Genomic DNA, 13,448 nt, shown 5'->3' with positions numbered 1-13,448 from the left:
GTACAATAAAGCTTTTTTCGAATTTTTATATTTTTTTGCAGCTCTTTTGGTAAAAATATTTATTTTGACTCCAATATTGATAATCAATCGGGGGAGTCCGAAAAATATGCAAGTTATATATTGTTTTAACTTTTTTTTTATTTTTTTTTCACTTGTCAAATGTTGCTGCTTTCCCACAATTTAAACAAGTTACTAATCTTTTAATCACATTATGTAACTGCAATATCGAACGACTAGAGGGGGGCTGTGCCCCCCGCATCCCCACTCAAAACTAACCCAACCCAACCTATCGTCACATTAGCCGTTAGTCATTGTTTACTAAAAAATTATTAAGAAAAAAAGTTGAACACTTTAATAAACAATGACTGACGGTTAATGTGACGATAGGTTGGGTTAGATTAGTTTTGAGGGGGGGTACGGAGGGCGGAGCCCCCCGCTAGTCATTCGATATTTGCAATTACATAATGTGATTAAAAAATCAGTAACTTGTTTAAATTGTGGGAAAGCAGCAACATTTGACAAGTGAAAAAAAAATAAAAAAAAGTTAAAACAATATATAACTTGCATATTTTTCGGACTCCTCCGATTGATTATCAATGTTGGAGTAAAAATAAATATTTTTTTCCAAAAGAGCTGCAAAAAAATATAAAAATTCGAAAAAGGTCTTAGGGTGCTATTTCACGTGTCGTACGACAAGCTTTTCGGATACGTTTATTGGTTGGCGAATAGAGTATTTCTAGGTTCTCTGTTCGTCAAACAATGAACGTATCCAAAAAGCTTATCGTACGACATGTAGAATATCAGCCTTATTACACATAATTACCCGAAAATGAACCATGAGTATAGAAATACTAGATAGTACACCGATCGTGCCTGACGGTACTTCCACAACAGCGCTTGAGATCGATATTTCGGTCAAATATGATTTTTTAATATTTAATTAAAATTATCTGGATGACTTACAAACCTTTTTAATGATACTTCATAACTCTTCATACGAAATACAAATAATATCATACTGAACCTTTGTTTTATTTACCTCCGCTCATTATTTTCGGCTAAATACATGGTTCAAAAAAGAACAATTAATTACAAGTAATAGAATGACTCACAAATCTTTTCAATTGTACTTCAAAACTCTTCATACAAAATACAAACGATTTAAAAGAATAATTTTCCAACCGGAATTTTTTTCCGGTCAAGTACATACAAATGGAAGGTTGCTATATTTTTATTTAATTCGGTCCCGCCATTATCAGATGGCGTTTATGTGGCATCTTCGTGACATGTACGTCAGTTTGCCCGCCGCCGTTCTCGTCTTCGTTTTGCATAACCGTTGTGCATTTCGGGCGCCCGCACCATACGTGGATTCAACAAACACTCAATGTGGCGTTGAGTTTGGAAGGTTATGGATTGAAGTTTCGGGGTGTGGCATCGTATTCGGCGGTCCGGGAAACGTTACGGGACGCGGTGCCGGTGTGATGCCGCGCTGAAGTGCGCCGCACGCGCGCGACAATCGCCGAGACTCGGTACACACGAGATCTCCCTCGGCCGTCATTTTTTTCGTGGACGCGAATGAAGGCTGTCGACCGTCGCCCGCGAAAAGAGTGTTCACGCACGATTCCGAATCGGCGTTGACGTTGATACGCGTGGTCGATGCGTTAGAAGTCGAGACGAAAAACGAACGCGCGAATTATGATCGGGACTTTCTCAAATCGCTCCGTGCACTGACACGCACGAAAATCGCGGTGTCCGGTGCGTACGCGTTTGACGCAAGGTAGTCTGGTCGCCACGGGGACGAGGTCCATGAGATCACGTGTAACACACTCGACGTGGGATGTTGAGCGCTGTCACCCCCACTCAGCCCCACGAATACACCGAGATGTCTCGGTTAGCCGACTACTTCGTAGTGGTCGGCTACGATCACGAGAAAGAAAGTAAGTCACTGTGGAAGTGATGTCTGATATTGTCATTAAATGTCGTTAGAATGGCACTCGTTTCAGCTGCATTTTCTTGCATCTTTTGCTTTGATATTGCAATGTTTGTCTAAGTTTTACAAAAAGAAAGTAAAAGAAGTGAAACATAATTTTGAACAATAGTTTAATGATTCTTGTTCTACCAAAAGATACTAATCTCTAGCAAACTGGGTAGTAAACATTTGCATATCTCTGTAATACAATACAGGCCTGTATTAGTAAATTGCCATTTATAACTAATTTTATGTGATGTACTTAAATTGGAATTTAGAGTTAAATCTGAATATTTTAGTTAAGTTATACAATATGTGACATTATATTTGTAATTGTGATTCAACTGAAAAATTCACATCCAACTCTATTCAAATCTGAATATCTCACTCATGACAAGATTCAAATAACAATTATTAATACAGGCCTATATATATAATTATGATTCAACTGAAAAAATTATCTAAATCTAAACTCAATAAATTTGAGACCTGTTGTAATAGTTATTACTTGACTCAGATTTGAATTCAGAGTTAGATGAGTTTTTCAAATTGAATCAATTATAGATGTAAATGTCACATATATCGATTCAACTGAAAGATTTGGATCTAACTCTGAACAAAAATCTAATTATTTCACCTAAGATAAGTTTCTTATTATGACTATTAATATGAGAGTCTATATATCTCACTGGAGAAAAGTTTCAAGTAATGACTATTAATATAAGCCACTGAATATTTGACCTGAAAAGACTAATTTGTCTTTTATATAAAATAAAAAAGTGTGTAAAATACTAATACTTATTTATAATTATAGGAGGTGGTGTAAGTAGTGGGATAGTATTGCAACGATTTCCAGAAAAAGACTGGCCCGACACACCTTTCATTGAAGGAATAGAATGGGTGAGTCTATCTTCGTGAGACAAAAGAACTTGCTATGATATTTTGATTTATTACTAAAGTACCATCTTATCATAGTTTTGCCAACCCCAAGGATGGGCTTTATCAACAGAGAGACAAGAACCCCGCTTCTTTGTCTCAATACTGACGGATGTCTATGCAAACCGACATTATTGTGCCTGCATGTGCTTCAATGAAACAGTGTCGATTGTGCCAAGTAAACCCGTAGACGAGGAGGAGGATCCAGTAGATGGTGACAGTCGCCCCCTGGTCAGGGCAATACCCGCTATCGCACATCATAGCATTATGTACGCACCTAAATGTCTGGTGCTGGTTTCCAGACTCGATTACATAGAAACATTTAGAGTACGTGGATATTTGTATAATAGACATCATCATTCACATTTTGCATCACTCAATGATCGATTTAACAACTCTACTTATCATCCTTACAGAACTGTCTTGGTATTATTTACACAGTGTACGTGGAAAATTTTGGTATACCGTTAGAAACATTAGTCGGAAATATATTAGGATGTATTCAAGTACCTCCTGCGGGTGGGCCTCAGGTGCGATTCAGCATCGGAGCAGGCGATCGTCAAGCGCTTCAGCCACCGATTAGCCCTTCTCTTCCTATAACTCATACTAGTGTAAATTTATTATTTCAGCAACTAGGTAAGGAAACAGCAAACCAAATATGCAATATTCACGATGATTCTTATATCTGTTGATATCCGTTACATCATTGATATTATTTTCAGGTATTCGTAATGTGCTAGTATTATTTTGCGCAGTCATGACAGAACATAAAATACTTTTTCACTCTGCCAGTTACTCTCGACTGACCGAAGGGTGTCGCGCCCTGACGGCTTTAATGTATCCATTTCGATACTCGCACGTTTACATTCCTCTTTTGCCAGCGGCTTTAGTCGAAATACTCAGCACTCCGACTCCATTCATCATGGGCGTGCATAGTTCGTTAAAGCATGAAGTTGCAGAACTTGTAAGACAATTTCCACATGATCTTGAGGACCTGTTGCTTTCATTCAAATACTCATCGCTATCTCTTCGTCTTTTCAGATGGATGTAATAGTCGCCGATCTGGACGGAGGCTCCATAATGGTTCCCGATGGCGTTTCACTCTCTTTACTACCGGAACCGTTACTCTCGCAGACGCAAGACGCGTTGTCCCTGGTGTTGCAACCGGAATTAGCATGTGCCGATTACGCTTTTCCTCCACTCGCTACCAGAGCACCACACTCGCCAATGCTCGACAAAGAACTCAGGGCGGTGTTCATGCGAACCTTTGCTCAATTGTTACAAGGATACCGAAGTTGTCTAACGTTGATACGAATACACCCGAAACCGGTCATAACCTTCCACAAAGCAGCGTTTCTAGGCGAGAGAGGCTTAACGGATTGTGACTTTACTACGAGGGTTTTAGATTGCATGTTTTTTACGTCTTTCATTGCGGAGAGAGGTCCACCATGGCGACCTTGCGACGTGTGGGATGAATTATATAGTAACTTGAGCGATCAACTGAAGCAGGAAACGCAAGATCATAGAATAATCCTGACGCACATTCAGGAGCTGGCTCAGCAACTCTACATGAACGAGAATCCGAATCCTCAGCCGTACGTGCAAAAGATCCTGAAGCCTCCCGAGGGTGCATTCGCGAGAATTCATCAACCTCTCTTACCACGTATCAACACGGAACAAGTGCAAGCGATCATCGATGAAGGCCTCGCGAAGAATAATCTCAAGGTCAGATTGACGTCCATACGGCCAATTCATCCTCGCATCGTACCGATGGGCCCGCATATCTCGTTCGTTCACGACACCAGACATCTAGTCAGCAACTCAGCTCGCAGGCTGGAAGTATTGCGTAATTGTATCAACTGCATATTCGAGAACAAAATCTCAGATGCTCGCAAGACGTTTCCTGCTGTGCTGCGGGCGCTGAAGAGCAAAGCCGCACGTTTGGCACTCTGTATGGAGTTGTCTCAGCATGTGGTGGGCAACAAGGCCATGCTGGAGCACCAACAATTCGATCTGGTGGTGCGTCTGATGAACTGTGCGCTGCAAGACGACTCATCTATGGACGAACACGGAGTCGCTGCCGCGTTGTTGCCGCTCGCCACCGCGTTCTGCAGGAAGTTGTGCACCGGCGTTATACAGTTTGCGTACACCTGCATCCAGGAACATCCGGTGTGGCAAAATCAGCAGTTCTGGGAGGACGCGTTTTATTTGGACGTGCAGAAGGACATCAAACGTTTGTATCTACCAGGCGACAATTCGCCTCCCAGACTGATAAACGACACTATCCTGAGCCCCATCAGTCCACGCGACGGGAAAGAGTTCCCGTATCGAGATCGATACTCCATTTATCAGGCTCAAGAACCATCTGCGCTGGAGATTGCCGCGGATCAAATGCGAATCTGGCTGTCTATCGACCCCGAGAAGCAGAAGGAACTCGTCAACAGCGAGGAGAGTACCATGTATAGTCAAGCTATACACTACGCCAACAGGATGGTCTACCTGTTAGTGCCATTGGATATCGGCTCAAAGACCCATCGTCAGGATAACGTTTTCGATGAGGAACGTGCGAGTAATAGTATCACGAATAGCGTGGCGAGCGATAGCGGCGATGCCGAGTCCGGATTCGAGGAGACTGATCCCGGCGAGACCGGTAGCGCCGTCATTCGCATGGTCTCGCGATTTGTAGATCGCGTTTGCACAGAGGGTGGCGTGAGCGCCGAGCATGTAAGATGTCTTCATCAGATGGTGCCAGGTGTAGTTCACATGCACATCGAGACGCTTGAAGCGGTCCACAGAGAGAGCAAGAGATTACCGCCGATACAAAAGCCGAAGATCCTGACGCCCAATATGCTGCCGGGCGAAGAAGTGATAATGGACGGTTTGCGTGTTTATCTTCTGCCAGACGGCCGAGAGGAGGGCTCCGCGGGTCTCCCGAAGATTCCACCGCTCTTACCGGCCGAGGGAGCGATCTTCTTGACGAATTATAGGATCGTGTTCAAGGGCATACCATGCGATCCATTCGCTTGCGAGCAACTGGTCGTTCGAGCTTTCCCCGTGACGTCTTTGACCAAGGAGAAGCGCGTCGCTGTGCAGCATTTGGCGCATTTAGATCAGTGCCTGCAGGAGGGCCTCCAGCTGCGCTCCTGTACGTTCCAACTGATCAAATTGGCCTTCGACGAGGAGGTCACACCGGAGAATATCGACACCTTGAGGAAGTTGGTGCACAAAGCGCGATATCCGCCGCATATCTTCCATCACTTCGCGTTCAACGGCCACGTCCTAGTGACGCAAACGGCGCATCACAAAGGTAAGGAGAAGAACGCCACGCTAAAAGGTTTCGCGAAGAAGACGCTGTTGAAGACCGCGAGGAAGGCCGGCTTCAAACCTAAGCAGTCATCCAAAAGGCAGAAGTACGTGTTACCGAACATGAATCTCATTAGCAACAATAAATATATGACATCACCTGGTCGCATGAGTCTGCCGATGACCGACAATAACGATCTCAGTCATGACGATGATCTCAGTATAGACGACTTTGAGATACCAGGCATGATGACGCAACCACCGACTGACGCGAAGACACTGGAACGTTTGTCCGAGCGCAGCTATGTGCGAGACTGGTATCGACTCGGGCTCTACACAAACGGGCTGCACAACAACCGTCGTAACGAGCCCTTCCGGTTGTCTTCGGTGAACTGCGCCTACATGATGTGTCGGAGTTATCCCGCGCTATTGATCGTTCCTACTTCCGTGTCGGACGAGAGCATCCGACGATTCTGCAGGCTTTACCGCCATAGCAGAGTGCCCGTCGTTACTTGGAGGCATCCGCGAACAAAGGCACTGCTAATCAGAGGCGCTGGCTATCATGGAAAAGGTGTGATGGGTATGCTGAAGGCTCATCCGACTTCGAGCAGTAATCTGAAGACCACGTCGTCGGAGACCACCTCCTCTTTGGAGCAGGAGAAATACATGATGGCTCTCGTGGCAGCGACGCCGCTCTCCGTGTTGCGACAAGGTTCTGCCTGGGGCATGTCTGACAGTTCTCTGAGTATAGATTCGTTGTTGCTGGCGGCCGAAGATCGCAACGCCACTCCGGAGCAATCGCGACGCAATCCGTTCAACAAACCGCTTGGTACCCTCGGTTCGTCAGGCGGCAAAGGCCCCAAGAATTTCGGCCGATGGGGCTCCTTGAAGGACAAGAGACACAACTCGTCACAAGCCTCTTTGACTTCCGTTCATCAGCGCGGTACCGTAAGACACTCCGCAGACTCGGACAGCGGCACGGAGTGTGTGCACACTTTTCAACGCGCTGCTCTTTACATCTTGGGTGAGAAGGCACACATGAAGGGTGTCAAAGCGGAATCCACTCCCAAGACGGATTTCATTCCGGTAGAGTATTACGACGTCAGGCACACCAAGGCCGCGTTCAAGAAGCTGATGCGGGCATGCGTACCAAGCTCACCGAATGTGGAGCCTGATCAGAGCTTTTACAGACTTATCGAGAGCTCCGAGTGGCTACAGCAGCTGCAGAATTTGATGCAACTGGCGGGTGCAGTCATAGATCTGATGGATATGCAAGGCTCCTCGGTGGCTGTTTGCTTGGAAGACGGTTGGGATACCACGACCACCGTGTGCTCCGTAGCGCAAGTGTGTCTCGATCCTCACTATAGGACGATCGACGGCTTTAGGACTTTAATCGAGAAGGAGTGGCTTGGATTTGGCCACCGGTTCGGCCACAGGAGCAATCTGGCCGCGAATTCACAGACCACAAACTTCACACCTACATTCCTTCAGTTCCTGGACATAGTCCATCAGATACAGAAGCAATTCCCATTGGCGTTCGAGTTTAATGAATACTATCTGAAGTTTTTGGCTTATCACTCGGTGTCCTGTCGCTTCCGCACCTTCTTGCTGGACTGCGAATTTGACAGAGTGGAGTGCGGTATCACTGCTATCGAGGACAAAAGAGGTTCCTTGACGAGTCATCATAAGGGTGTGGACACTGGTAGTGACGACGAAACGATCTATCCTGGCGGTAGGCTGGCGGGAACCAACACCGGTTGCAATCTCGGCCAGAGCATCTTTGACTACATTGAGAAGCAACACGCGCGATGTCCGTTGTTCTATAACTTCATGTACACGCCTAACCTGGAGTATCCCGTCTTGAGACCAGTCCGACATCTTCCCAGTCTCGATATCTGGCAGTTCTACCTAGAAGAAGAACTAGCCCATGGTCCGGCCTACGATCTGGAAGTGTTGCAGCAGGATTCCCAACAGGAAGAAGAGGCTGAGGCTGCAGACGGCGTGGTCAAGAGCAATCGTAAAATAGTTACTCAAGGGTGAGCATCATTCGCGTCTTGACGATTAAAAGGAATTGCGAGATTACTAATTATGGTTTATTTTAGATACGACGGAGTAAGCACGATGGTGCCCGATCAGTTCTCGCATCTCTTGGAAGAGATTCACAAACTGGAAACTGAACTGGGTCATTTGCCGCAGAAGTGGAAGGTGTTGTGGGACAAGCTGGAGTTGCCAAACACTGATTCACTCGCTGTAAGTCACCATATGAATGAATATTCTCATCTTTACTGATATAATTATTGTTTCTTACGATTATTATAATTAACGGTTAATATGCGTAATGCTGAACAATCAAAAACCCAAAATGTGAGAAATGGGACAACGTCCCGAGAAGACTCGAAAATTGAATATCGGAACAATGGCATGCTTTCAATATTTCGGAAAAATTGTATTTTGGTACAATGTTCCGGTATTTAGTTTTCCAGATTGTATCTTTTCAGGACGTTGTCCTGTTTTTTAAATTTCGGCACCTTTTCTCGGAATTATGCACGTCCAACTAATTAGCGTGTAATTGTTACATTCATGTATAATTGTTACATTCATTTGTAATTGTTGCATTCATAATTGATTTTTTGCCTTTAGCGGCACGCGTCATTCAGTACAGCGCTAGTACGGTATCACGGTCGACTGACTCACAAACGTTCTACCCTGGAACTATTGTTACGTGGCAAGCTCGCAGGCGGTAGCACCACCGGAAACGAAGGTTCCGTTTACGCACATCCGCACAGGTAATACGCATCTACCATCTACGCATCGCTCTTCTTTAATTTGCTCAAACTAGCTGTACGTACCTGACGAGCACGAATGTTTGCCGAAGATTCGAAAGATTGGACTCTGCGACTCCGACTCATTGCGACGCGTGTTCTGGTGTGCTATGGGGCCCTGTGAAGGCCGGATTAAGATGCATCGACTGCGGCCACGTGTGCCACGACAAGTGCGCGGATGCCGTGCCGAAGAATTGCACGAAGTACAAGGCTGTGACGGATAATCTCCAAACTCACACACTCACGAGAAGTGGCGGAGACAACGGAAGCGTGAACTCAAGTATGCGCTGCTACCGTTTTAGTATAATTGGACGAGTAAACAGTGTCCATTATCTCATTGTTACGTTGCATATCTCGCCTATAAAGCTTCCTTCTTTCTCTGCCTTGCGTAAAAATATCGATCCTTTATAATTGCAGGTGTAACGACTATACAAACTTCTTCTCAACAATACTACGAGCAATTCTCAAGCAACGTGGCGGAAAACAGAACGCACGAGGGTTATCTTTATAAACGGGGCGCCCTGTTGAAGGGCTGGAAGCAAAGATGGTTTGTACTAGATTCCATAAAGCATCAATTGAGATATTACGATGCGGTGGAGGATTCGCACTGTAAAGGATACATAGGTATGTGAAAAAGAATGAAACGTAACACGGTTGACACAAAAAAACGGTTTGAAACTAGAACAGAAATGAGCATTCATCGAAATTACGCGTTGCAGATCTGGCCGAGGTGGTATCCGTTAATCCAGCTGCGCCGATGCCTGGACCACCAAAGAAAACTGACGACAAATCATTCTTTGATGTGAGTACATATTACATTTCGACAAGAGATAGGGTCTTTGTTCTGAACTCTCTCTTATCGCTTATGATTCAAATGCAACGCTCAAAATTGTCGACTCAGCTGCATTCTTCTTTTTAATTTTGTGAATTGATTTTTATTTTTGTACAATACCGTCTCGATGTAACTTATAATGTACTGCAACATATAATACATTCATCTTCTTTACAGCTTCGTACAAGTAGACGGACGTACAATTTCTGTGCTGCCGACGCGGTCACTGCACAGGAGTGGATCGAAAAAGTTCAAGCGTGCTTACAATAGTGTGTCACAGCTTGATTATAGTACTAATTTAAAATTCTGGATGTGACTGATATAGAGAGTAAAAGATTTTAATTTTGTTACATAATATTGTATAGTCTAATTGTATGCGTCATAGACTGCATTAACATCGCTTTAAGTATTTAAAAAACGCAAACTCGTTGGACTGAAAATAGTATCATAAATTAAATGTGATACAACCATATCCTTAATATAGAATTAGTATGTGAATATAATGTACATTGTGATTACGTCATTATGTTAAATTTTTATTCAGTTGGAAGATGAGAGATCATTATATATAGCGCCTTAAGATTCTTTTTGTTTAATGTTTTTTAATGTTTAAATTATGATGGAGTATAAAGAGAGCATGGTTATTATTTTTGCATATCCATATATATAAATATACAGGTAGTCTCAGGATTATACTTCAGTTTTTGTCGGCTATAGATTTTTTGGACAATATGTAAATCGGTTTTTCCTTAACAAAGACATGAAAATTAATGTATTATAAACGATAAAAATTAAGAATATTACACACTAGTGTTTAAGGACATAAATAAATGTTATTTGCTTCTATTTCAAATAGATTTTACTTTATTGGAGTTTTAATTCAGATTTTAGTTACTACTTGATATTTTAAGGGTTGTGAGTTAAAAATAATATATAATTCAATTTTTGCTAAGGAAAGATCAATTCCAAATTTATTATAAGGAATCTCTAAATTAATAGTGTGATGAAATTGGGACACTATTAAATATTTAATAGTTGCATATAAAATGCTATTATAATTATATATATATAATATTACTATTCGATATGATGCGACCTTGTTTGTTAAAAGTGTTAAGATCTAAACAAATACGAGAAAGATAATATCTCTCTAAGATATGTTAAAAATATCTCATTAATACTCCTGCCATGCTGACAGAAAAATTAAATTGATAAGAATATGAATTTGGAGTACTTTTTACTGCGGTTAATTTTCAGAGAGAGGGAGAGACAATTGTAGCACCAATACTCTTGATGAACTATCTAGTTGCACCATGTTCTCCTTAAATCAACATATCCAAAACTGAAAGATGTCATTGTATTTTAAAGTATACTGTTAAGAATAAGTTATCACTAAAAAGACAAGAGCTTGCTTACAAAAGTATTTTAGAAATTGTATATAATGTATTTCAAATATTGACAGGATCTTGTTTTGAACAATATAAATTTAATCTGCATTTTGATGAGTGCATTTTCAAAGAACACAAGATTAAAAACTTTGAGAATCTATAGATAATAAAAAAATTAGTTAATTAAAAATGTTAGACAAGATTATCAAAAATCAGTTAACTTTTGTGATGTAGATAACAAAGATAAAAAATTAAATAAACAATTAGATTAACTTTGTAATCACAAAAATATAATATTCAAGAAATGTATTTGCATTTCTTAATTACCACTGATATATTATCCAGATAAAGAATAACACTATTTACATATATATATATATATATAATTATTCACTAAAATCTTCTTCATCGCTAAAGTATTTATTTTTCTTGTAACGTTTCTTTGATACAGTTGAACCCTCTTTTCTGTCATATCCATCCATTGTTTCCCCATATCTATTTTCCATTTCAAATCGTCTTTGCTAAAATAACAATCTGAATTAATTTAATCATAATTATTTTAATTATAATTTACCAGAACTATTTCAATTAATTTTTATAGTTTCTAATTAAAAATATAGATAGCACAATTGTACCTCGAGTGCAATCACTGCACTCAATGTTTCAGGCTCTTCCTCTGAGTCATCCTCAACATTATCATTATCAAACTTTGGTTTTTTTGCTGGCGCTTCATCACTGTCATCATCAAAGTAATTCGTGTTATATTTCTCTTGCTTTATATTTTTTTTTCGTATTCTTATTTTTTTTGGTGGTGGTTTTCTGGGACCTAATGCATTATTGCTGCAACAATATGATAAGTGTCCCTCCTGTCCACATTCGTAGCATTGTGATTTATCTGGATAGTCCCTGCGACGTATGAATTCAGTGCTGCGACCATTGTCGACTGCTATCGAACTTTTTACAATGCGACCACATATCTATCATCAGAAGAATGATTGATTATATAAATAATCTCTGTTGGCATTATTTGAAATCAATTAACAAATAAATCTTCACTTCTCTCTAAAAATGAAATTGAGAAAAGGAATTTTGTAGGTATAAAAATGAATCGATTGAGTATATTTTGATCAAAATTTTTTTTGAGGCGAGATTTTTAAACAAAATATTTATAAAAAATAAATAACAACGATCAATCCTTACTTCAGTGTTATTGACTGAATTCGCACAGCGTACTGCATCTTCTTGTTTGCAAAATAATACAAAAGCAACACCGCGACTAAGTCGCGTTATTTTGTCTTTCAACACAGTTACTCTGAAAATAAACAATATAATATTTGTACTATACTCTTAACGCCACAGAGAGAGATTACTTCACCGTTAACACTCACTTGACAATTTTTCCATAATTTTCTAACAACTGATGTATATCATTATTTGTTAAAGAAAAAGATAAATTTGATATATAAACAGTCGATTTACTTGGAATAATATGACCACTCATATTTTATCTTAAAATTGCATCGCTGTAACAACCATCATATGTTCCGGTAATTATATAGTTTAGAATCCTCACTTCCGATTTGGCTAAAAACTTAACTCGTATTGGTTGCTTTCCAACAAGATTCTGTTCTGTTCTGTTCTGTAATGGCTCCGGGGGAAAAGGTTATCCCCATATGCCATTCTCCAATCCTTATGTCTTTCCAACAAGAGACACAATCGACACAAGTATTAAGGTGCGATTTCACGCAGCGAATAAAAGCTGACGTTTCACCCTACTCCATCAATTTTCACCGAAATGGCGAATGTAGCGAATAAACGCTCAAAGTTCGACACACTCCAACTTTTAGCGAATAAAAGCTGGCGTTTACCACCACTCCATTAATTATCGCTAAAAAGACGAATAAAGCAGATAAACGCTCAAAGTTCAACACAGTTCAACTTCTAGCTAGATTTAACTGGATCAAGTGATTGTAATTAATTAAGTGAATAAAATAGGCCATATAAACTCGGTGAAAAATTTTTCATGCATAATTATGTATGAAATTTGTCCATATATAATTATGTATAATCGTATAACATTATATATCATTATACACAATTATGTATAACAATATGTATAATTACATATAAATCTATGCGTAATTATGTAAAATTATATATGAATTTATATATATAATTATACATGATTATATGTATTA

The 13,448-nt window shown here is 40.7% G+C and overlaps 2 protein-coding genes across 2 annotated transcripts; one reads left to right on the top strand and one right to left on the bottom strand.

Moving 5' to 3' along the window:
* Nucleotides 1-1,287: 1,287 nt before the first annotated feature.
* On the top strand, nucleotides 1,288-11,086 carry LOC116846215 (myotubularin-related protein 13). The gene is made up of 12 exons (XM_032819760.1): nucleotides 1,288-1,937; nucleotides 2,784-2,869; nucleotides 2,945-3,232; nucleotides 3,322-3,541; nucleotides 3,628-3,869; nucleotides 3,947-8,244; nucleotides 8,311-8,458; nucleotides 8,849-8,994; nucleotides 9,084-9,310; nucleotides 9,448-9,654; nucleotides 9,750-9,832; nucleotides 10,040-11,086. Exons 1-12 carry the CDS (start codon nucleotides 1,838-1,840, stop codon nucleotides 10,130-10,132), a joined length of 6,138 nt encoding a protein of 2,045 aa, XP_032675651.1. The 5' UTR covers nucleotides 1,288-1,837; the 3' UTR covers nucleotides 10,133-11,086.
* A 455-nt stretch (nucleotides 11,087-11,541) lies between these two features.
* Nucleotides 11,542-12,969, bottom strand: LOC116846216 (zinc finger CCHC-type and RNA-binding motif-containing protein 1-like). The gene is made up of 4 exons (XM_032819761.1): nucleotides 12,639-12,969; nucleotides 12,451-12,562; nucleotides 11,886-12,227; nucleotides 11,542-11,771 (listed from the first exon to the last, which is right to left on the bottom strand). The coding sequence occupies exons 1-4, from the start codon at nucleotides 12,749-12,751 to the stop codon at nucleotides 11,637-11,639; spliced, it is 702 nt and encodes a 233-aa protein (XP_032675652.1). The 5' UTR covers nucleotides 12,752-12,969; the 3' UTR covers nucleotides 11,542-11,636.
* Nucleotides 12,970-13,448: the final 479 nt, after the last annotated feature.

Source organism: Odontomachus brunneus, unplaced genomic scaffold (assembly GCF_010583005.1).
Source record: "Odontomachus brunneus isolate Ranch 3 - 2012 unplaced genomic scaffold, Obru_v1 Obru_scaffold_062, whole genome shotgun sequence".
In the NCBI taxonomy this organism is placed as follows: domain Eukaryota; kingdom Metazoa; phylum Arthropoda; class Insecta; order Hymenoptera; family Formicidae; genus Odontomachus; species Odontomachus brunneus.
The sequence above is the reverse complement of the archived record's forward strand: the minus strand, read 5'-3'. Positions and strand labels throughout refer to the sequence as shown.

Coding starts and splice junctions, on each gene's coding strand:
- LOC116846216 (XM_032819761.1), bottom strand. CDS start 12,751: ATGAGTGGTCATATTATTCCAAGTAAATCGACTGTTTATATATCAAAT. Junction 12,563..12,638: donor AATTATGGAAAAATTGTCAA/GTGAGTGTTAAC, acceptor GTTTATTTTCAG/AGTAACTGTGTTGAAAGACA. Junction 11,772..11,885: donor GTGCAGTGATTGCACTCGAG/GTACAATTGTGC, acceptor TTGTTATTTTAG/CAAAGACGATTTGAAATGGA.
- LOC116846215 (XM_032819760.1), top strand. CDS start 1,838: ATGTTGAGCGCTGTCACCCCCACTCAGCCCCACGAATACACCGAGATG. Junction 3,233..3,321: donor ATTACATAGAAACATTTAGA/GTACGTGGATAT, acceptor TCATCCTTACAG/AACTGTCTTGGTATTATTTA. Junction 8,995..9,083: donor GTTTACGCACATCCGCACAG/GTAATACGCATC, acceptor TGTTTGCCGAAG/ATTCGAAAGATTGGACTCTG.